The following is a 23016-nucleotide window of genomic DNA, read 5'->3' as shown; positions in this document are numbered from 1 at the left end:
ACACATTTGTCCTCAACTTGTTCAGTTCGTTGCCTTTTAATTTTTCATATCAGTGGCATGCACTGCTTTCCTGGTTTCGAACTGATATATTTCTATAGTTCGTGTGATATTTTCTTTACTTAAATAGACAAAAATATGGAAGCATTGATATCAGTTATTTTGGGCAATATTTTTGGCACATACGAGTATATTCTTTTATGAAAAAATACATATTTTATTGTTTTGTCTGCGCGTAGCGTTCAAGAATTCGTTTGCAGAATCTTTGGCAATGACAATGCAGTTATTATTCATGGATTTGATCCCTTGACAAATTGTTTAAGAGGAAGCTTTAGCTCGGGCCCAATCCGACGCGGCCTATTCAAATACTTGTAAAACGCAGAAACCCTTTTCTTAGATAATCCTGCTAATCGCTTTTATTGAAATTCGTTGCATTTGAGAGAGAAAGTTAAATCCTAGTTCTGTTGGAAACACAACTTCGATTTAGGGCCTGAATGTTAAAATATTTTGAAAAATTTGAAAGTTTGAAAATATAGAAGCATGACGTTTACAAACTAATAGCTATGCATGAATTACAGACATTGTGGTTCTGTAAACGGCATCTATTATAACAGTCAAAGCGGACAAGTTTGCTATGTCAATTTGTATCTTACGTGAATTGGTTACGTTGTGTACAAGGGTTCTGCACAAGCCGTATTTCCACAATACTAAATTTTTTTGAGATTCATGTGTAACATATCCATTTTGTCCGCTGTAGATGTACTATTAGATGCAATTCACAGAAATGTGATATCATTTTTCATTGTTGAGTCACGGAGTTTTAAACTTGATAGTTTCGTTGTCTGAAAATTTTCGATTTGGCCAATTTTTAATAAATAATTGACCACCCAAATAAAAAAATTTGAAACCAGTAGTCACTAGAATTAAACTTTTTCTTTTAAATGCAACAACAAAATTTCTGACTACGCCACGGGCCCGACATACATACATATATATATATATATATATATATATATATATATATATATATATATATATATATATATATATATATATATTTGTACACACACAGACACACATGGGGCCAGTGGCGCAGCCCCCCCCCCCCGAACAAACTTTCTGGCTACGCCACTGTTCAGTACGTACGGCTCGACCAACCCATACCCCAAGCATACACGAAGGGAACGAGCGCACGCTGCCGCCGAGCGAGACGGAGCGAGCGGCGTCCTGGCCGTGACGTCACACGCGAGAGGGCGCCACTCCTAATTCTCGCCGCTAATAGTCGTAAGCAAGAGAACTCACATTTCTCATACAACGTCAATAATACAGAATCGTGTTCACCTATGGGTGTTCACCTAACCCAAAACTTCCTGGACAGACCACTTTGCAGCTATCTGAGCAAAAGCTTCAAGGATATTAGGTTACCTACGTCGTAATCTGGGTGATTTGCCTTACAACATCAGCAAATTCGCCTATCGGACATTTGTTCGACCACAAATCTAGTATGCAGCATCCATTTGGTCCCCACATCCTACCTACTTAATCGACATGCTTGAATCAGTCCGGAACCAAGCTGCCCGTTTCATTTCACGTAATTATAGCAACCACAGCGTAACGCAAATAAAACTCCATCATTCCCTCTAGCCTTTAGCTCTTCGTAATATCACTCTGTTATCCTTGTTTTACAAATATGTTTATAATGCCACACAATCCTCACTTCATATCCAGATCACCTCAAACACGTCTCGCCGAATAAATGATCACTTAAGTTTTGCGCGCATGTTAGGTACAACACATGCTTTTAACTTTTCCGCACTCTCTACGGCCATTGTCTTGTGAAACAATCTTCCTGATAACATTGCTTCCGAGTCAGATACAGAAGAATTTCGTCATCTCCTACACGAGCATTTTTCATAACAGCACGGACAACCCACCTTATCTTGTTTCTTGCACTTGGCAATGTGCTTAGAACTTCTTGCGATGTTTTTATTTCTACTAATGATGCATTGCTCTCTCGCTCTTATGAATTGGTATTTTGTGCTGCGTCACGTGTTCACATGTATGCTCTGTATATATTATTAGTTTTTTGCGCCGTTTTGGCTAAATATCTCTTGAAGGATTGTATATCTTGATCTGTTCCTTTTTCTTGTATTGTACTTTTTAGTATTAGGGCCTTACGTTATTTTACTCGTGTTTTTTTCCTTGAAGTCCACCTTTGTGGAATTTTGTTACTTCAGTTTTTCCTTTTTCATGTTTTGATCTTTCTAGCAATGTTGATGAGCTCTCCATTGGGACATATCTTTTGTAGCAGAGTTCACAAGGCTGCCTACTCTTTTTTCATTTTATGCTTTTAATTTTTTAAACCCCCTTACACAATGTCCCCATAGGTCCAGTAAGGTATTTTAAATAAATAAATAAATAAATACTGTGACGTTCCGTTTAGCCTTTCCCTAAAGCTTCACAGATGCTTCTTGTGAGAGAAATGAATTATGCGGCACATCGCGGCGTTCCCTGAACTGCTTGGGTTATTTTTTTTTTCAATCTTCTTTTAGTATCATGTGAACATCATCATGGACCTGGCTGCGTCCACTGCAGCGCGAAGGCCTGTCCCATACTTCTCCAACTACCCCAGTCATGTGCTAATTGTGGCCATGTTGTCCTTGCAAACTTCTTAATCTCATCCACCCACCTAACTTTCTGCCGCCCCCTGCTACGCTTCCCTTCTCTTGGAATCCACTCCGTAAGCGTTAATGGCCATCGGTTATCTTTCCCTCCTCATTACATGTCCTGCACCTGCCCATTTTTTTTCTTGATTTAAACTAAGATGCCAACTCGCGTTTGTTCCCTCACCCAATCTGTTCCCTTATTATTCCCTTAACATTACACCCAGGATTCTTCTTTCCATAGATCGTCGCGTCGTCCTCAATTTAAGTAGAACCCTTTTCGTACCAGTACTCACCTACGGGGCAGAAACCTGGAGGCTTACCAAAAGGGTTTAGTATTTTATGGGAGCCGTTATCTTCAACAGCGTGCTATTATTTCAGGACATAGCACCTTGATACCGAGACATGCCCATTTCGCTTAAAATGTTTGAAATAACGTTTGGCCCTCCCAGCTACACTATTGAGCTCAAATTTCGCAGAAAGATCGCAATTTGCACTGTGCGTTGTTCAAGCTAGGCCTCACTTGGCGCGGTCAATCCCCGTGTTTAAAAAGTAAATTCAAATTTGCCGTCAATTACAGAGTCTGGAACTGCTTGCGCTACGGCATAAGCACAGACATGTGTCTCCGCCTGCCGGCAGCTACAGAAAGTAGCTGTTCAGAGATAGTTTACGCGAGTGGCCCACTCTTCTAGAATAGGCGAAACACCTCCCGTCGTTGTGATGTCCTGTGTGACCACTTTCGCTGTCTAATCGTCACACTATATTTACTTGCTGGCCGAGGAGACTGAAACTGTCACGCAGAAAGCTATTATTCTAAATTAATTAGGGCCATTCAAGGCTGGCCAGTGTCAAGGAACCACATTCAACGAAAGAATTTGCAAGATATGAAAAAAAAAAACATGAAGAGACGAACATGTGATGTTGCGCTTGGGTTGTACCGAGTGAACACAGTATAGTTAGAACACTGACTACAGCATCACTATTCGAACGGCCATAACAGATGCCAGAATACAGATATACAAAAGCAAATACCCGCCCGCAAAGGCTGCATGTACTCTCGCGTCCCTTGCTGCAGTGTTCCAAGCGAACATCGGCACGGGCGCCGTCAACTGGCTTTCATAATAGTAGCGACTGTCTTCCAGGAAGAACGTGTTCGTTGATGAGCAATTTTGCTGTTTATTAGTTTGCACACTAGCTCAATTGAAACAGTGAATTTAGTAGCAGGTAAGCGTTCGGCAGCGGAGCATTGAAAAGATGCTCTTGGAAACATCTCAATGTAGACTCTAAAGCACTTATTGGATGCTTGTTTGTTTGAATGATTCTACAAGAAACAATTTGCTAGCCTGAATCTATCGCTTGAATAAAATATACTCTGTGCTTCGAAACGCAGCATTCAGAGGGTCTTTTAAAAACAGCAACAACACGCCGCCTGCTGTTGTTGTGAAGCTCAACAAAGAGTGCCAATGTTAATTACAGACGACGCTACTTGCACAGAGTGAAAGAAAGAATCATGGGGGTAGTGGGACGAAGGATTAGGTAGGTTTATGAAAACCCACGTTTGCATGGGTTTCGGCCGATGGCGTCACAGCAGCCTTCACCTGAAGCTGTGAGTGTGCCAAGCGCTTTAGGCTGCATATATAGAACTGCCCAGCCATTATGGGAAACATGTGGGCGTCCATTGCTTTGGGTTTTACAACACTGTAAAATAATTTACACCCTGAAACTGAAAAAGGGTGTAAATGTGTCTATAACTCACGCCTTTAGGCTGCCAGTTATATAAGAGACACACTAAGGAAGTGAGTTAGACACATTTACACCCTTTTTTCACTTTTAGGGGTCCACATTATTTTACAGTGAAATCAGTAAACGCGTTCGTGTTGCTTTCCTCGTACTTGTGTTTGCACTTGTGTTTGACATTGTCTTTCTACACTGCCATTTTCCTACTGTAAAACGGCTTGTCTAAATTAAATGTGACAAATTTACTTCCTCTATGTTTATCCTTCCATATAATTGGTATAAACTAAAATTTTGCCTTAAGAAATAATAACGGTGCTCGGAACGGACAGGGGCATTTGATATACTAGAGATTAAAGTAACAAAACAAAAACTTTACCCACAAGCGATTGTGTTTGTGTGCGCTGGAGCGAGTCATGAGAAGTGGCAAGCCTTCAGTAAGTTGTTCTTTTCAGTTTAATATGCTCAGCAATTTATTTCAATGTGCTAATAACGCTGCTCAGGCTTTTTACCGAAAAAGGTGCAGGTTCGTGAAAACCAAGGCCGAAACGATGTTCGTGCCAATTTCCTCACTGAAAACACTTCCAATTTCATTGGTGAAACGAATCAATCCAGTCCGACACTTTCGTCTCTTCGCTAACTGCGCCGGTCACTTCTTCACCCAGAAGCTTCTTTCGACCATACGTGCGAGAAATCACTACATTTCTAGTAACTATACAATGACATACAGACGATATTTTTCATTCATACACTGAAAAATACGAATAACGCTCGGATGTGGTAATTTTTTTCAGCGGATGTCCTTGATGGCCTGATCATTTGGGCGCACTTGCTGTGTCCTGCGGACGCCTCATTCATGTGCATTAGAGAACACCGGGACATGCCGGGTACATTGTACGGACATAGGGAGACCTTCGTCACAGCGTTTCCTATAATGAATACTACATTCATTGGGAGGCAGATGCAACGACAGGACGGCCACATAGCAATATCAGTAACATCGCGGGCACATGTATGCGCGTACGGCACCATCGTTCTTTCAGGGCTTCCTCTAGGCACTAGTAGCATATAATAATTTACCTTAATTTTCCAAAATAAATGGCGCTAGGAAATACGGGAAGCGCAATATACACAATAACTACTCACATCATAGTTCCGGATAATAATTTGATAATTTGAGAAAAGACAATTCTGTCACGAGGAAACTTAAAGACAAAGCCTTCATGAGGACAACTGTTCGTGTGAGGATCAAATGTTTGGGACATTGATGGTAGGGTATCCAGGCGTGCACGTCTGATGGATGTCATATGTGTCTTTGAAAAGTTGAACGGAGGGCCATATAAGCCTATGGGCAAACGGGGCTACACCACCAGGGCACCGACCGCCATGGCGCTCTATTTAGAGTATTTTCTCGATGGGTTCCTCAACAATTTCAAAGGACCCCTCAAAAAGGCCCCATTAGAACTTTGGCAGGAAAATAGTTGTAACGCGTCATCCATAGAGCGTTGAACCAGAATCATGCATTAAAAAAAGCTTTAGTGGTAACTAAACGATGTCCGATGCGCAGAGGTGACCAGCCCCTCATGCACAGAGGCTCTGTTTCTTTGCTCAACTGTACCGATCGCAAGGGGCCTTCCTCACATACCTTGTCCTATAGAAGAGACGAGTAGTTGATCCTCTCCAAATACATGTGTTCACTTGTATTGTACTGAATTGTATGCCAACGACATACACAGAGACATCTGAAGTGTCAATTTATAACTAGACCATGCGTTTCTTCACCATACGTGTTCCTTCTTTTTTTCAGTGCTGGTGGAGGAGGAGTTCATGGATTTGGGACTAGCATCACTGTCTATTTATTTATTCATTAAGTATTTATTATACGCTCAAAGTCAAATGCATCGTTTTGGAGAGTGGGTTACAAACGAACGGTAAGTTACAGAAAGATACAAAGAGCAAACAGTAATGTAGAAAACATTAAGGTAGAAAAAAGGAACAGCAAAGACAAAACAAAACTGAGTCATACAAACATAGCGACGCGCTATATGGCACCGTCAGTTACCAAAAAAAAGATGCAAATGAAAATTATCTGAACGAAGCAGGATCAGTGATAGAAACTAGATTGTCGGGAAGGTGCTTCCAGTCACGTGTGGTGTCCGGGATAAGAGTATATAAATGTGTTTTTGAAATAGAATGCACACAAAGCTTTACTAGCATTAATAACAACCTAATGAAAAAAAGTATGTTTGCTCAAAGCAGCAATGTTGCAAACATTATATTGTCACGTGGTAGTGGCGGTGAAGAAGGCTGTGAAACTGTGATTAACAAACCTATCGTTTTATTGGGTGAACCTGTACCCTCAAAAGCAGGCTACACTCAAAGAACAACGATACCGGCGAACACACTCGGCGATCGTCGAAAATCTGAGCAGCGGGCCAAGCGCATCGGCTTTTATACATCAGTCGTCGGATGTTCCAGAGTAATTTCTACACTATTCGCATCGCGCATACATGCAATCAGATTACAGAACGTTCGGTGACAGACTGCGAATGGAACCATCTATAACATTCCAGGAACTTCCGATACATGCGGGCGCGTCCTGCGCTCGGCGATATTTGTTTGGCGGTGAAACGTGGTCACCCGATGAAGATAAACAAGTACATGGTTCAATATCAAGAAGTCCTGGTAGCATGTTCATAGGCATGTGACCTCTAATCTAATTAAAAGCATTAAAACAGCCGCTGAAACGGGTAACAATGTAAATATCATCATCATCAGTAGGACCTTGATGTAAACTCAGCGGCGAAAATTTTGGATAAGGCACTGGGGTCATTGACATAATTTGCATGTTTTACTAAGAAACTGTTCTCACTGCGTGCTGGCGGTCGGCGTAGATCATGAACACGATTTTTCCCATGGTATGATTGCACAATGGCAGCCTAACTTGTACATTTTAATGTCGCCAGAACATAAACAGCTCCGTCGTAGTGCAGCAAGCTCTGTATGGCCTGGTGCTCAACAGGTCTCGGGACGTCACCCAGTTCAAATGCACGACCCTGTGCAGGCTCCCATATTTTCGCAGCTTTTCCAGACAGCGACCTCATCGTGTGCCATTCACGCGACGGCTGTCTCATGAGGTACTACGTGGAGGCTTTGCAAAAATTGCAGACACCACTTCTAGGGGCACAGGCGGGTTTCTCCCGTAGCACGCGTAGTTCCGGCCCATTATTTATATTGCTTTTGACAATTCATTTCGCTTCGCGATACAGCTCGTAGGCAGCATCAGTTGTTGGAAAAGGCTTGTCAGCGTGGCGTAGGCGCCATTCCCACACAAGGCGCCACGTCCACTGGCACACAATACAAGAACTTTGCGGCATTCTTCAATGCACTGTGCTCTCCCTTGCAACCCTGGTTAAAACAATCGTTGTTTCGCCGGCCTTCATGCAACAAATGAATTGTGCACGTAAGAAAGGAAAAGGATACGTACACTCAAGCTTCACGCACCATGCCGTAGAGTCGATGTTGCCGAGCGTGGCACACGCAAGAGCCAGAAGAAAGGCGTGCCAGCTCGCGATTTCCGAAATGTTGGTTTCCTTACGCGGCTCCTGCTGGCCGGATGGCCCAGTCCCCTATTGTTGCCCTACTCCAATTGTGGCCTCCTGGTGGCGGTGAAATGAAGCCTGAAGCAAACCTTAGCCACTTTAGTAACAGATGGCGCTCGGTTACTTAAGACTTCATTTGCGCATTTAGGCGCTGGCGCACCTGTTTGCGTTGGTGTGTGAAAGTGTGTGTGTGTGCGTGCGCCCGCGTGTGTGTGTGTGTGTGTGTGTGTGGTGTGTGGATGCTCACAGTTTGTTGCCGTTCTTTTATTTCTTTGTCATTTATGATTATACATTTGGCTCGATCCTGGCAACAATATTGCGAGAATGTTTCTTTTCTTTGCGATTGTTGAAGCGAGAATTTGGCAATGTTTAAGTGCTATCCCCTTAAACATACTTTATTAGAATACTTCATCATTGTATAACGAGGTGGAAAAATAAAGATTCGTGGTGTCTAATGAACCTTGCTTTGTCTTGCTCAGTACCATTATTGAAGGGTTCTCAGTGCGAATGAGTAGCAAAAGCAGACGACGAATCGATAAGCCATTCATTTAAGACTCCCGTAAGCGCGTCCTCTTACACTCACCAAGTATTTTTTCTACTAAATATGCTGAAAAAAGCTGTACATATAGAGCATACATGGTTGACACGGCCAGATGCTAGTTTCTTGCATCGTATTTTGCCTATTTCTAACGTTATTTAGTATTAAATTGAGCCATTCTGAGTGTAATAGCTTCGTACGCCATAAGAATTGCATATTTGCATGGCGTTTACAGTTGTCACTTTATCGCCTAGCCTTTCCTACGATGCGGCCAGCAATATTACAACACAACGCAACGAGCCCTCGAAGTGTTTCAATTTCTTTTCTAGCAAAAGAAGAAAAAGAGGAATGCTCAGAATAGAACATAGGAGTCGTATCGTAGTCGTATGAAATGATGTACTGTGCAAGTATTGCGTTTATTCTGACTGCACCTTAGGAACAGCGCGAAGGACCAAGATAGGCTGAAGAAGCCCCCAAAAACAGGGGCTCCACCGCATGGTAGTTGCGGATCAGCGTATATTTTTATAGCCTGGCTTGCACACATTGACTTTGATGATAAATATTGTGAAGCTATTCACCGACAGGTGCTGCTTACTGAAAATTTCTTGGTTGATTGAAACGGCGTCTATTAATATTATTTATAAAATACTGTTTTTCATCTAATAAATTATTTCTACAGGTGCACAATTTTGATTTCTTTTAAGATATTTTTGCCTGACTAGAGTAAGGGATAAGGAGCATGCAAATGACAAAAGTTTTTCCACTCAGTTATATCCAAGCTTTTCCTCGTCGGCTAGTGCATACGTTGTAGATGACCATACCTCGCAATCTTCTGCAGTATATTAACGATAAATCGATATCGCTCATTTCAATAGTCTTTCAGATAGGAGAGTCTTTGATGTTACGCCTACTCACTTGCATTTCCTAAAATGTTCCGTAGCGTTAATATTCCGAAAACGTGCAATAATTCTGCCTCAACAAGCGTAAAAGAAAAAAAAAACCTTTTCTTCACGATTCCATGTAGCGTACCTGTGTGCGGGTCAAGACATGACTAATAAAAAATAATTTATTAACTTATAGTTCGGTTCGTAGCGTTGACTTTTCTGCGTCTTTCGGTGCATCGTTCGTTGAAGCGTCATCTTTAAAGCCAGCCTTGAGGAGGGATTCGATAACAGTCGAGATAGCTGGCTCCAAACCATCTGCAACGCCGCCCTCCTTTCCTTTCCTGTCGGGACTGAAGATGGTATTCAGTACCTGAGAAAACATTTTCTCGAGACCTTTGCCACTTTGCTGGTTTCCCAAAAGCGAGCCCAACAGAGACAGGACACTTGTCTGCGACCCGCTACCCTGTGTCCCAAGGAGAGACGGTAGTCCTTGAAGTATCAAGGGCGCAAGCTTAGACAGATCGATAGATCCGGCCCCTGGAGTTCCGGAAGATGAACCTTTGCCGTTCAACGCGTTCAGTCCATCAAGCACTGTCTTGAGTCCTGCCATTGGATCGGCTTCAGCTGACTTCTTCGATGGGCCATCGGCATTTCCCAGGTTCGAAAGTAGCGAGCTCAGGAGAGCGGCCGTGACGTCCGGTTGATGAGTGCCCGCACTCTCTTTGGCGTCAGGCTTCGTCGCGGTACCACTCTCTTCCGCTGGCACTGCATTGTCACTTTTCTGCTGAACTGCGGCTGCCAGAATGTCTTCTAAAGGTGAGCGCGCAGGAGAGGCTGCTTGCTTTGAGGCGTAGTTCTGGTAAAGTTCGAAGCCCTTGCTCAGCACAGCCATCCAGTCAATTTCACCTCCTTTTGAGCAGTATTCTGCAAGAAAAGTAATGTATTGAAGTTCCAGAATGTATACATAAATTCTAAGTAAAAACTGAGGACCAGGCAGGTTGTGCCAAGAAATTTTGGGGAAAAATAGAGTGAAACTAAATACCGTCGTTTACCATGACCGTGGATAAATATCAATCAATATTGCGAGAAAGTTACCTGCTTTGAAGGTATAGATATGCACATGATTTAAGAACGAAATATATTTTGCTAAAGCTGGCGGTCACAATTAAAATACACCAAAATATATTAAGCGCTTGATTATTCTTTTCATTAGATATGATTATGGCATCAGATAGGTATTGTGTTTTTAGCAGGGCCTGTTAGTACAGATGAAATAAAACATTTTTCTTAGTGGGCTCGAGAAACATTCGCTGGCTTGGGGAACATGACTGGGACTTGGCGAATCCATTTTTTTTCCTTCTCCCACAGTAATCACATACCGGATGCGTATTCGCAAAGGACGAATACCGACTGCTTATCATGCATGCAGCTTTATACAAATCAATAATTATCCATCGATGAAAAAAAGAATAGACAATTTTTTTCCAATTCCATAGCTATGAATGAAATCACGTTTCCAGGCATTTTAGATACATATCTCCGTCTGCCAGTTTTAAACAGCTACGATAGGTGATGTGCAGCGTCAATAGTATTTAGGATGCAATGCCGAACATCGACTTTTTTTGAGCGCACGGGGGTACACTTGTATTGTTGACACCCCAATCATCCGTGAGATCTGTCAGACAGTGCCATAAAGATTTGTTTAGGTGCATGCGTTTCATATGAACTGTCAAAATTAAAATCAACCTATACACCTTTAAAAAAACTAATAGTAATATTACCAATACCATTAAATAGTTAGATTTGGTTCATTATTCGTGAGTGAATCAACTTTTTGTCAAAGAAATGAAACAATGGATGAATTCTTCAACTAGTTTGCAAACATTTCTAGACATGTAGACATGTAGGAAGTTCAAATCTAAAGTATAAAGCGGGCGGCCTCAAGCAAGGCAACTGAAACAGAAACGTTTCTTTATATATGCCTGCGAACACTTTGAGCGCGATCAATTAAACCTGTAAAGATAGAAGCTTACACTGTCTTGGTGCTGAGTTTAACGAGACCAATGTGTTCAAGGCGCCAGTACTGGTTGCATAATTCTTTTTGTGTAGCTTGCGATGCACAAATGACATTTGTAAGTTCTCTTAATGCACTAAGCTTCTGGTGTCTTGTTGTTTACTTCATAATATGCCCGTGGGTGCACAAATTCTAAATCAAGAAATAAATCCATCAATGTACATGGGTACGTTCAGATTTATATGTAGATCGCTAATAATGAGACAGGAAGGAAAGTGCATGGAAGTGAATGCTTACCTGGTAAATCCTTTTGCGAAGAGGCTTGTGACGATGCCTCGATGACGCCGAGGATGGCAAGTGCAAAGACAGCTGACGACACCAGCTTCGCGTGGAAAGCCATGATCTTTCCTGAAACGAAAATAGCAACATTCGTTAAGCAGTTGTGACGCTTCAAACGAAACTTCTGCAGCCCTCAGAAGTTATCAAAAGTATCTGCCTAATTCAAGCTCTCTAATTCCGGACATATAGGCGACAATAATGCGGCAAAGGCAAAAGTGTTTAAAACTTCATGAGCGACACATTAGGCAGAAATGCGACGTCGCACTGAGGTATTATGGCGGCTTCAAGGGCACCCCTTTTTCTAGTGGACTCAAGAGTGGCCGTGTTCCGGAGCCAAGATGCCGTCTGCAGACCGTCTGCGGCGCGTATGACGGCCATGCGAGAAGAGCAGACGAGGGTGTTCCGGGCCAAGTGCTGTGTGTGCCGCTGAGGCGATGCAGCTCGGCAAACACATCGAGAGCCCTTCCCCCCCCCCCCCCAAGCCCCCGCACGCGACGAGCACAGTAGGTGGAACGGCCACTACGTCTCGCTCTATAAAAAATGATATAACGATGAGAGGGCCAAGGGGCGAGAAGGTTAAGAAGGCAGATGAGGTAGAAGAGCCCGTGCTGGGATGAGAGTAACATTTCAAAGCAACGGGGTGGGGCGCCGTTATGGCGTTCTTAAATGCTGCCCTGTTTCCTCTGGAGCTGTTTCCATTGTGTCTCTTCGTGGCCTGAATAATACGTCGCGTGTTTGTTTCGAAATGAAGATACGAAAGGTTTGAGTTGATGCAAGTACCTGTAGGTGACGGCAGGCAACGAACTGTACATATTTTTTTGTGTTAAGGCGCATTTGTAATGGAATGTTGTGAACAGTGAACCTGCATTTATTGCATGATATCAGCAAGTGCCGGCTGGGCAGTGAGCTTCAGAGCTTTGCAAAAATTTAGAGGGGCAACCAATTGGTCTAGTTTGTTACCCATTGTGAATATAGCATAAGTTTCTTATATTGGCTTTGCATATTCGCCTTACACATTTCGTAATGGTCACGTACATTTCCATAGCTAACCAACTATTCCACAATTGAGTCGTTCAGAGGAGAGCGTGTAAATATCGAATATAATTTACCATTGTTGCCCAGTAAACGGCATAAGTTACAGATTATGCGATGAAAACTGCCGATGGTTCATTGTGGATGCAAATTTCAGAGCTTCGCCATTTGAATAAACATTTATTGATCACACTCTTTGAACACTGCACATTTACTACACCAGTGGTGGTTTGTCAACGGAAAAGCTCTGAAGGAGCTTCGTATTGTTTGTTGAAAACCCTGCACATTGTGACGATGATGGTGTAGACGTAATAAAAATTGTCGAAGGGCCCTACATCTATACGCATCCCTAATGACTAAAAATCATCAGGCATGCTTCTCTGTATCTTTCTGTGCCGATGACAAGTCCTGAGAAGGCGTACCAACTACTGAGTTTAGCAAAGCGTTTAACCATGGGATGCAAAAATTTCGCTTGATATCACGTAAGAACTGATATTAAGAGATTCATTGTGCGCATAATTGAAATGAAATCAGGCGTTGCAGTACTCAAAGTATGAAAAAGTTGATCCACGGCCTTGCAGAGAAATATGTGCACTGGGTCATGCGAAGGGCCATTAAAAAAAAAAGGAAAGCGCAAGAACAGGGAGCACTAAAAATTATTCTGTGTGTACGTCACCAGTTCAAGCAACAAAAGTTTGAGTTCCCTCGGAGTCCTGTAGTAATTTAGATTTGCCAAGAAAATGAGCATTCGGTTCTCAACCCACTTCCACTTCATGTTCCATACATAGATGTGCTTTTAGCCAGTGGCGTTACACGGCTCCCGGGCACCCAGTGCATCAATTTGGCGTGTAACCCTCCCCCCCCCCCCCCCCGGTTCCCCTATTTCTCTTGGCAGTCTTTTCTAGTTCTTAACTCACATTTTCTCTAGATAGTGGGAAACATTTTGAAAGGTTCACGCTCCCATTTTAGCTTGTCTTGCGGCATGAATGCACGTAAACATTAAAAAAGATTCTGCATGGTGGCACTTTGACATGCCAAATTTCGTATGCGTTCTAGAAATAGTGCCGCTAAGCACTGCAAACCCCGAGCCCACTGTTGGCCGCTAAAATACAAATTCATTGTGTTCTTATCTTGTTCGTTGTCGCGTCGTTGCTCGCTATTGAAAATTTTCACTGGTTCTAGTCGGACTTCAGAAGCAGCGGAAATATCACGTATGTGGAAAACTACTACGAAAGCGAATTTGCTTTCCGAATGCGTTGGTCGTCCGGGCGGTTCCGGGCGCCTATGTTCCCGCCCAAGGCGGCATTGTGTGACGCAGTGACGCGCGCTGGAACATCGAATCAAAGCTGCTTATTCGTAGGGGTCCCGTCCGGGGCTTGTCCACCTAGCCCTACACCTTCCCTCGACCGCACTATTGACTTGACTGCTTTCACTGCAGTATACACTCGCATAACAGTCCGTAATTGAGCATTCATGATGCCGGTACATTTACTTTGAAGTATAATTTAAGAGCCTCAATTGATTTTACAGATTTTGGAATATTACCGGAGCTAAGTAATGGAGGCTGGAAAATATACGGGCACCGTCGAGTATCGCATAAGAGAAGCAAAAAAAAAAGACCGCCCTCTTTAACGGGAATGCTATGTTGGCCAGACGGGTTCAGGCAACGAAACTTAACAACATCATTACTACTAAGAGCAGCTCTATCTATAACAATGACGGGGACAAAGCGTCTGGTGAAATTATTGTTTTTCCTTTCTTTCGCGCACATGCACACGTACGCGCATACATAAATGCATACACGCAAGAAAAAAACATAAGCACTTACGCACTACATCCACGTTTCACACGCAATATCGAGGAAATGAGCTGAACCCGTTAACCTGTACACTTTACACCTGGCTAGAAATTGATAACTCAATGCTACTTTCACTGTACTTTCAGTGGCCAAGTATGCCAGATTTGTGACGGCGTGAAGCACACATTCAGTGCTTGGCAACGTGACAAACTTTGGAGGCAAACCCACCCGCCATGATGGCGTAGTGCACTGGCGTTGCGCTGGTAAGCATGAGGGTGCGGCATCGCATCTCAGCAGCGGAAGCCGCATATAGAAGGTGGTAAAAATGCAGAAACGCCCGCTTACTGTGCATTGAGTGCACGTTGATGATCCCCTGGTGGCCAAAGTTATTCCAAAGTATCACAATGCGGCGCGTCTCATAATCACGTCGTGGTTGTGGCACGCAAAACACCGGAATTTAACTTTTCTATAGCCAAATCTCCGATATGGGTGCAAATGCTTTTCACAGCCGATGAGAAATCGAATCAAAGACAGACACTTCAGTGATTTCATCCACGCGGTATCGAAATGATGTCTCAGAAACCAAGTATTGATAAATACACTGAGGCATCGTTGCTGCTATAAAGGAAATATTACCTTGTTCCTCAATTACTGCCTTTTTTTTATGAAAAAGACGTCTGGCCCCTCCGTTATGCAAGCCAGCAGGCTTGAAAATTCCCTGTGCTCTGAACTAATTCACACCGACAATGCAACTTTCCAAAAAAACATACTTCTGTTGAATCCAAACAGCGCTGTTTTAGGCCGCTTCTGTATCGCTTGCTGCCGTCTCCGATATACGCGTGAAGATGCCATTGCTCGCCTATTACGCTATAGTCCAGTGGTTTTGACACTCAACCTGCAACTACGCATTGCTATGGGTTCATGAGTTGCAATCCAATTGCTGCTGCTGGGCAGCGTTCTGATTTCTTTGGATAAATGGCGAGAATGACGAAGAGGAGGTATCTCGACAGCGATGACACAATACCGGCACCGACATGATGGCGATGGCCATTGGATAGGATGGGTGGGCGCAGCAGTGCTAGTGCCGTATATTTAACTGTTGTCGCAGGTAAATTTGCATATAGCGAGAACCAGCAAGACGTACACCGTGCAAGCAAACAATAAAAGTATTGTTGCTTTGGATGCTACGTTCACTTGTCAAAAAAGATATGGAGCACCTGTGCCGAAGCAGGTTGCTGCTCCATTGTTAACTTGACCAGAACGCGGCTTTCTGCGCATTTACACGTGAGCCAAATAGACACTGGCGGTCGCAGAAGTAGCCTACGGAACTGGATATCAAACACCTGGCCAGTGTGTTGATTTGAGAACACAAAGCACGAAACATTGTAATCGGTGAAATATTCTGCGAAGAGTTCAATGCTATTGCGACGATCAGAAAAGTGCAAAGGCGAACACAGTTAGCACAAACAGGTAGTTCACTGTGCAGCAGGACGAAATAAAGTAACAAAATTAGCTTCTACACTGCAATAAAACGTAGCGCATGAAATAGGGTGAATGAACGGTCATGTTGGTAATGTTGCATTTTTGGTTAGCAGCAAGACAATCTACACAGGAAATAAGAGAAATGATAGGACAGCACTCTCTCCTGTACCTTCTCTTACTCGTCGTGTAGATCGAGCCGCTGCTAACTAAAGATGCAACATTAAATAGCCTTTAAATATTGTTCTCGCCAGATTACATAAAAAAAAATTCTTCTTACTGCTATTGCGCCCCTGATGCAAACTAAACACGAAAAATTACACATCCACAATACATTTTCAGCATTCTTGCAGCGGTTGCTCGTTATTGTTTTAGCTGTTGGTTATGAGCCAAGAATTGTTTAGAGGCTGTCGTAGTAGAAATAAAAAGTAAAAGAAAGGAAACAGACATTGCGGGTTTCAGCGTACATGCTATTGGGAATTTAAGAGGATGACTTGGAAACTTAAACGCGGAATAAGATCCTAGCAGCTTCACAGTTCGATCGTCCTGGAGGTAAAGCGTACCTACTCATACTTGCACTAGAACTAAATGGAGTATCGGCCCTTGACAACATCTCGAAAAGTTAAAGCACACATTTGAAGCAGATGGTAAATAGATCATAATGCAAGCTGCAGCTTCCTTGAAGTCATGAGTACCAGTGTCATTAGCGGTCAGTAATATAGCAAACGTAGTGCCTGATTTCAGCTTACAATTTTATGCTTGCTTCGTACATGCCGAATAGCAATTAAATTACAATTTCATGCGTGTCAACTCACATAGAATTTCCCGTTACTGTTGATTAACATAAACTTTCTAACTTGAAAAGCGGTGCTTCTTAAGAGGTATTTCAGAACTATGGCTCCAGTTAAATCGTCTAGAGATTTGAAATGCTCCTATCCAGTGTGTGGAAACTATGCATTGAAAGATTAAATGCAATCAGGGTGAAATGCCACACGTAACTAAATATTTTACGCCTACGAACAGCGTTTTTCATATGCGAAGTAGCAGCATCTCAATAAACGGATCGATGGGCTTGGTGCCTATAATAATGTAGCTTGTAAGCTGGATGTCGTCGTCCACTTCTTTATTCACCCACTGTGCCCCAGTTCTCGCTGGGGCATGAACCCAAAACGTACTAAGTTTGTAATGTACAATGTACTTGCTATCCACTAGCTATATTGAGAAATTATGTACTCCATTATATAATGCCAGTGGCGAAGCCATACAAGCTTGAAATATGTTTCTATTCACGATATGAAGTCAGAAAATGCACTCCGTAGTTATCTCCGTAGACATAACTTGTCTTGCCATTTAGAGCAGCAATTAAAGTCGTTATGATGCCCTTTTGCCAGGAAATTTTTATCACCTTATGTACACTGCTCCTGCCCTGCCTCCTCCCCCCCCCCCCCCTCTACCAGGGGCCGTAATACATCCCACACCTCTCCTCACTAACATGCGGGCAAAAAGGAACAAGTCAGAAATAAAACCGTTCGTAAAAACGATAAATAAAGAGGAACAGGTTTAGAGAGAGTAGACACAACAAGACTGTGCTAACGCAAATAGTCACAGCCGTTGCACAGTATCTGACCTAGCCTTTCTGTTAATATTTGTCTGGCAGGAAGGCACCCTTATTTCCTGAGCCGTTCAAAAAGGAGTCTCGTTACGTTCACGCGGGGCGCTATAGGATTTCTCCTTGCCAACGCTGCGGCTGCACAAAAACGCTATGCTGACACAAAGATAAATACAAAACTCAACGCAAGGTTTCACGTCACTGCGTTTGCCCATGTGCTTGTAAGCAAATGCTGATGACTACAGAGTTATGTCATAAAGTTCGAGCCAGTAGACGTTGCTATGGCTACTGAATTACTATATACATATATAAGTCGTCGCACATGAGGGTGAAGTATTTTGTCATAGTAGTGGTTTATGTGTCACTAGAGGATAAAGAAGTCAAATCAAAAATAAAGAAAATCTACGCTCGGGAACCAGCCTCCATACCTTGATTAACAGTGAGGTCGACAGCTGGACCACTAGATAGATGATCGAAGGTAGTAGCTAGTAAAAGCCTGTGTGTTCTTGCTTGTCTATGTTCTGTTTTTTTCTCAGGCCTTTACCTTCGATAAATGTTCAACACAGTTACTTAGCAAGCAGCATAAGGAAATAGGTAGGTCACTTCTCCATTAAGTGAAAAATCACCCGATCTCGCAGTAGAACGAGAGTAATAAAGACAGGTTAGTTTGATTACACGACAGGGCGTCGGTTTCACTGGGCAACCCACCCAAGAGGTCACTAAAGTGATCAGGAAGAGGTTTGCCTGAATATTTGCAGGTCCATAGACACCATATCTCCTTCCCTTAATGGAGCAATGGATGCATCATGTTTCGCTGAAACATCTTGTTTTTTTTTAATGAAGACGATTTTCGAGCGGTCTTAAGTAGGCCAATATTGTCGAGCAAATTGTAAAACTGCGCGAAAGCAGAAATAGTGACTGACGTATTCCGAAAAAGGAAGTTGGTTGATTGTCAGTTTTTTTTTGTGTTTCGAATTAGGAGGAGGAGGAATGCCAAAGTCAATCAACGCAACACAACGTAAAAAATAGGTTCAGAAATGCGTAGATACTCTAAATTCCGATTGCTTTCAGTGTAGGTTAACATTGACGATGTTGTTTCACTTTAAGTGATGATTGGTTGCAAAGTTGAGCTGTACAGTTTCCCGAAAGTGTTGCGAAGACACACCGAGGCCGAAGTTGCAGCAAAGCGAAACGCGTAAAGTGTAGAAGTGGGATATAGAGACACCACCTTGATAGGCCAGGCACGAGTGTATACAGGTAATCTTTCCAATAGAATTGAACTGACCCATGAAACTGTCATAGCATTCCATCCGTTGAATACCTCAAACACAAATGATTTGACCATAGCATTTATATGTGGGACTAAAGCAATAAATTTTGTTTTCTGACACTACTACTGACAAAAGAGATAGGCTGACCGTGGATATGAATAAACAGCGGTTCTCAAAAATAATTAAAAAAAAACAATAAATTAATGGGTTTTACGTGTTAAAATCACTTTCTGATTATGACGCACGCCGTATTGGAGGGCTCTGGAAATTTCGACCACCTAGGGTTCTTTAACGTGCACCTAAATCCAAACCGCATTTCGCCCCCATCGAAATGCGGTCGCCGTGGCAGGGATTCGATCCCGCGACCAGTTGCTCAACAGCCCAACACCATAGCCACTGAGCAACCATGGGGGGGTTGAAAAAATAATAATGCTTAAGACCTTCAAAATATAGGGAGATAGGTTTGCCTTCACTGGCCATATAATTCAAGCAGAAGTTAACAATGCGGAGTACTGTTAAAAATGTAAAACAATAAAGAGGAAGGAAGTACTTGTACAGGTTCGGTAACGTGTAGCTTTGGACGAGTTGGTTTGGAATTATTCGAACCAGCGTGGGAAGGAACGCGACTGCATAATAATACAGAATAGAGAAACACGCCTTGCGCGCTTTCTGCTTCTGCCACGCGCTGGCCGTAATAATTGTACAGGATCAACATTACGCTCGCGCGTAGTACTCAAAACTACGCAAATAAATTGGCGATGATTATCAGTATGTTGAATTTTCTTACTACTTCTGTGTCAACATTATATTTAATGTGAAAATTAAGTAAGGTGAGATAGCAATTTTTTTTCAGTTTTTACGATTGTCCTCATTGGATAAAAATGCTTTTTCAGGTAAACTACCCAGAAAAACTCATCTGAAAATGTTCACACTGTTCTTCTAACAGCAGTGCTCAAAGGCGCATCTATGTTGTTTTTCATGCACCCACCTAAAAATATCACATAAGAACCAAGCAGGCAAGTTCAGCGTGTTGCGATATTCACATATCAACATGGCTTATAAGTAAGCTTTTCCAGAGTTTATGGTCGCCATTTCCCACGTGACTGCCCGCACTTCGATATAGTGAACTCGTATATCTATCGCGACTCAAAGAAAAGTTTTGAAATGAAGTATTACACGATGCCCGAAAATAAAAAAAAAATAACCGCACTTACCTTAGTGAACTACTGTGCGGCCGCGCAACCTCTCAAGTCTACGAGCCCGGTCAGCCGTTTCTTTCTCCCTGGTTGGCTTATTAATGTAAACACCTATTGCACGACACGTCAGCGTGCCAGCCAAAGGGGACGGCCTCGCGCAGGAAGCTGCGCCGTTGCGCCTCACGACGCAAGGCCACGCTCTCGCGGCGAGCGTCCAGCGACGTCGAAGCCCGTACGCTTTCCGGCGGCGTCTGGCAATCGAGGCAGGCCGCGCGCGGCGCTGTTTTGTTGGTCGCTGTGGCCGTGACGACAGCCGAGGAGGAGGCGGGGGACGCCGTTCGCTACGTCACGGCCTGCGTAGAAAGGAGGACGCGGGCGCGAGAAGGGCGACGCGAGACATCGTTTACGGTTTGCGCGCCGACACTCTTGCGGTATCGCGTCGTGGGCCGCGCTGCTCTTAATCGCGCAACACCAGCCGCGGTGGCGTCCGCTCGACACCGAATGCCCTAACGGCCGACGTCCGCTATGAAGCGTGCGTCTATCTATAGACATCTTTCTTGCGGGCTCTTCAAGAGGGTTCCAAGAGATTCTTACTCTTTTCAACGCGTGCCCATGAGTTTCGTCTCAGCTGTTTGAGTTTCCCTGCAAGAGCGAAAACTCGCGATCCAAATAATGTTGGCCTGTGATCGCTATTATATCGTCAGCAGAGGAGTCAATTGAGCCATATAGTACCGTTATTTGGCTGTTTCTTGCGGGCTGGTTGCAGAAAGAGGATGGTTAGGGTGCCTTGAGAAGCGTGTCTCTATAGGTTGAAAAACGGTGAGAGCCTCTCAAAATTTCTAGTGATTGATAGAAAAGAGACACGTCAATAACTCACACGTATAAATGCAGGAATACGGGCCAGCATCCTACGTTTGCAACACATTGCGACATGCAGCCACCGGTATTTCACATGTCCTACGTAGCAGGCGTTAGTCGTCGTTTGTTCACACGAAGTAGTAGCAAGGTCTATTGGTGCGAAATTTGGCAATAATAAATTTTGCGTACTTCTTGCTTTACGAGAATATGGACTTGTATGGTCTTACGTTTTTCCCATTTGACTATAATGATTGACCGATAGAGTTTGACATTTTTACTGTCTTAATCCCAATGTTTCGAGCCCTGCAGCTTGCTTAAATTGCGTTATGCTTCGTTCATGTGTACCCCTAAATAAGTGATATACTTCAGTTGATAACACGTCAGTACATTTTACCGCAGAAGTGGAAGCGTTTTTCTGCATGGTCTAGTAGGCAGGATTTATGCTATTGCAGGAGGGATCTCGCTGTTGAATTTTCGTTTCTTCTACATATTACATGAGGTGGCCACTGCAACATAGCCGAGAGTTGGCTACTCTATTTCATAACACTAAAATAGGGGTGCACTGGTTCATAGTTAGAACACTGCCGGAAAAGTTCAAGCTCGACGTTAAACCTTGGGGTAGCTGTGAATTCTTCGCCCTTTGAGCGAAACTGCAAAAGTTATTGTTGCGTCACATCCTCAGTTTTGAAGGCTTCAAAATTCAATAAAAATGAGGGATGGCTTTCAGAGGCTCCTTTGTCCGAAGTTAAACAGTGATATTATTCGTTTTTTTCTCTGACCATCCATGCCACTAATATCTGTGGATCCACAGCTCAAAAGCAGTAAGGCGGCCGTCTATTCTCGATTCCACCTCACCAGATATACGTTATCTGATGCAAGCTTCCGTAGTGGCTCAAGGTAGCTGCACACGTTTTGAGAAAAATGAAGTGTCTATTAGGCATTTCTTGAAAGACCAAAGTGAATCAGCGTTGAAAAGCGATTTTCACTAGAGGAGTGATGCATTTATAATGAAATTATTTATATTTCTTGATATTTTGACCAACCAGAAGAAAATTCATTGTGTCTCATATAACGCTACAATGAGATATGCAATTCAGCTCTACGTAAAATACCAATGGCAATGGATTGCCTGTTTGGATGAATTGATTTTAAGTAATTGATATATACTATTGAAGCAATCAAAGCAGAACTGCAGGATTGATAATTGTAGAATCCTAAGCAACCTTTATAAATTTCGAAAATATCGTTATTATTTTTATCCTATGGAAAAAGGAAAAGCCACCATAACTGTAGGGTGCACAAGGGAGTTTAGATCTTCATTTCAATAAAGATGAAAAGTAGAGGGAATGGTAAGCCCATACACGGATTGGTGTTTAAACATATACACCTGGCTCTATTTACTTAATCATGTACGCACAGCGAATTTCCTCTGCCCACACATGCTGGCCAAGTGACAACGTATGCGGGTCTGAAGAGCAACTGGTACTTAAAAGACAGTGAAATTGCGTGAGCGATTTCCCCTACTCTAAATACGTCCCTGTTAAGCCAATCAAGCGGCTATGAAAAGAGTGAACCTTGTGGAACGGCCAGTTGGAAATTTCAAGATGCAGCGCAATTAAAATAGCTGGTGCAGGATGTTCCACGCGACATGGGCTTGCCAGATCTGCGCAGACACCGTGCATTTAGATTTAATGAAGCCCTTCAAAAATGCCGTGTTGAAAACTGCCGTCGTCTAAACACCATTCTGAAACAAGCATGCTTTCGCCGATGACGACCACGTTGCAAGACTAATCATCGCTACGACGACCCCTGTCACAGCGAAAATTAACTGGGGAAGGTGACTTACTAACTAGACACACGAACGGTGTGACCAGCTAGTAAGTCGCTTACATCCTGCCCTGTTATAGAGATTCCTGCCATAGCCGCAACGGAAGAAAAAAGCGAAGGAAGTCCCTCAGAAACCGCCGTAGCAGGCATACCTTGTTGCAAATATTCTACGCGG

The 23016-nt window shown here is 43.1% G+C and overlaps 2 protein-coding genes across 4 annotated transcripts in view; both read right to left on the bottom strand.

Moving 5' to 3' along the window:
* The window catches only part of LOC135897255 (uncharacterized), a 99335-nt gene extending 91297 nt beyond the window's left edge, over positions 1-8038 (bottom strand). The window contains exon 1 of one of the 2 annotated variants that reach the window (XM_065425839.1): positions 7882-8038. The gene's annotated coding sequence lies outside the window, so the exon portion shown is untranslated. The remainder of the gene's footprint in view (positions 1-7881) is intronic. The other variant, XM_065425840.1, reaches the window with a different exon arrangement.
* A 1544-nt stretch (positions 8039-9582) lies between these two features.
* On the bottom strand, positions 9583-20421 carry LOC135897254 (uncharacterized). 2 transcript variants are annotated; one of them, XM_065425835.1, is made up of 3 exons: positions 20175-20421; positions 11730-11840; positions 9583-10342 (listed from the first exon to the last, which is right to left on the bottom strand). In XM_065425835.1, the coding sequence occupies exons 2-3, from the start codon at positions 11830-11832 to the stop codon at positions 9609-9611; spliced, it is 837 nt and encodes a 278-aa protein (XP_065281907.1). In that variant the 5' UTR covers positions 11833-11840; positions 20175-20421; the 3' UTR covers positions 9583-9608. The 2 variants fall into 2 exon arrangements, with proteins under 2 accessions (XP_065281907.1, XP_065281908.1); XM_065425836.1 differs by lacking the exon at positions 20175-20421 and adding an exon at positions 12037-12147.
* Between the last annotated feature and the right edge of the window lie 2595 nt (positions 20422-23016).

Source organism: Dermacentor albipictus, unplaced genomic scaffold (genome assembly GCF_038994185.2).
Source record: "Dermacentor albipictus isolate Rhodes 1998 colony unplaced genomic scaffold, USDA_Dalb.pri_finalv2 scaffold_35, whole genome shotgun sequence".
Classification (NCBI taxonomy): Eukaryota; Metazoa; Arthropoda; class Arachnida; order Ixodida; family Ixodidae; genus Dermacentor; species Dermacentor albipictus.
The sequence above is the reverse complement of the archived record's forward strand: the minus strand, read 5'-3'. Positions and strand labels throughout refer to the sequence as shown.

Coding starts and splice junctions, on each gene's coding strand:
- LOC135897254 (XM_065425835.1), bottom strand. CDS start 11,832: ATGGCTTTCCACGCGAAGCTGGTGTCGTCAGCTGTCTTTGCACTTGCC. Junction 10,343..11,729: donor TTCGCAAAAGGATTTACCAG/GTAAGCATTCAC, acceptor CTTTTCTTGCAG/AATACTGCTCAAAAGGAGGT.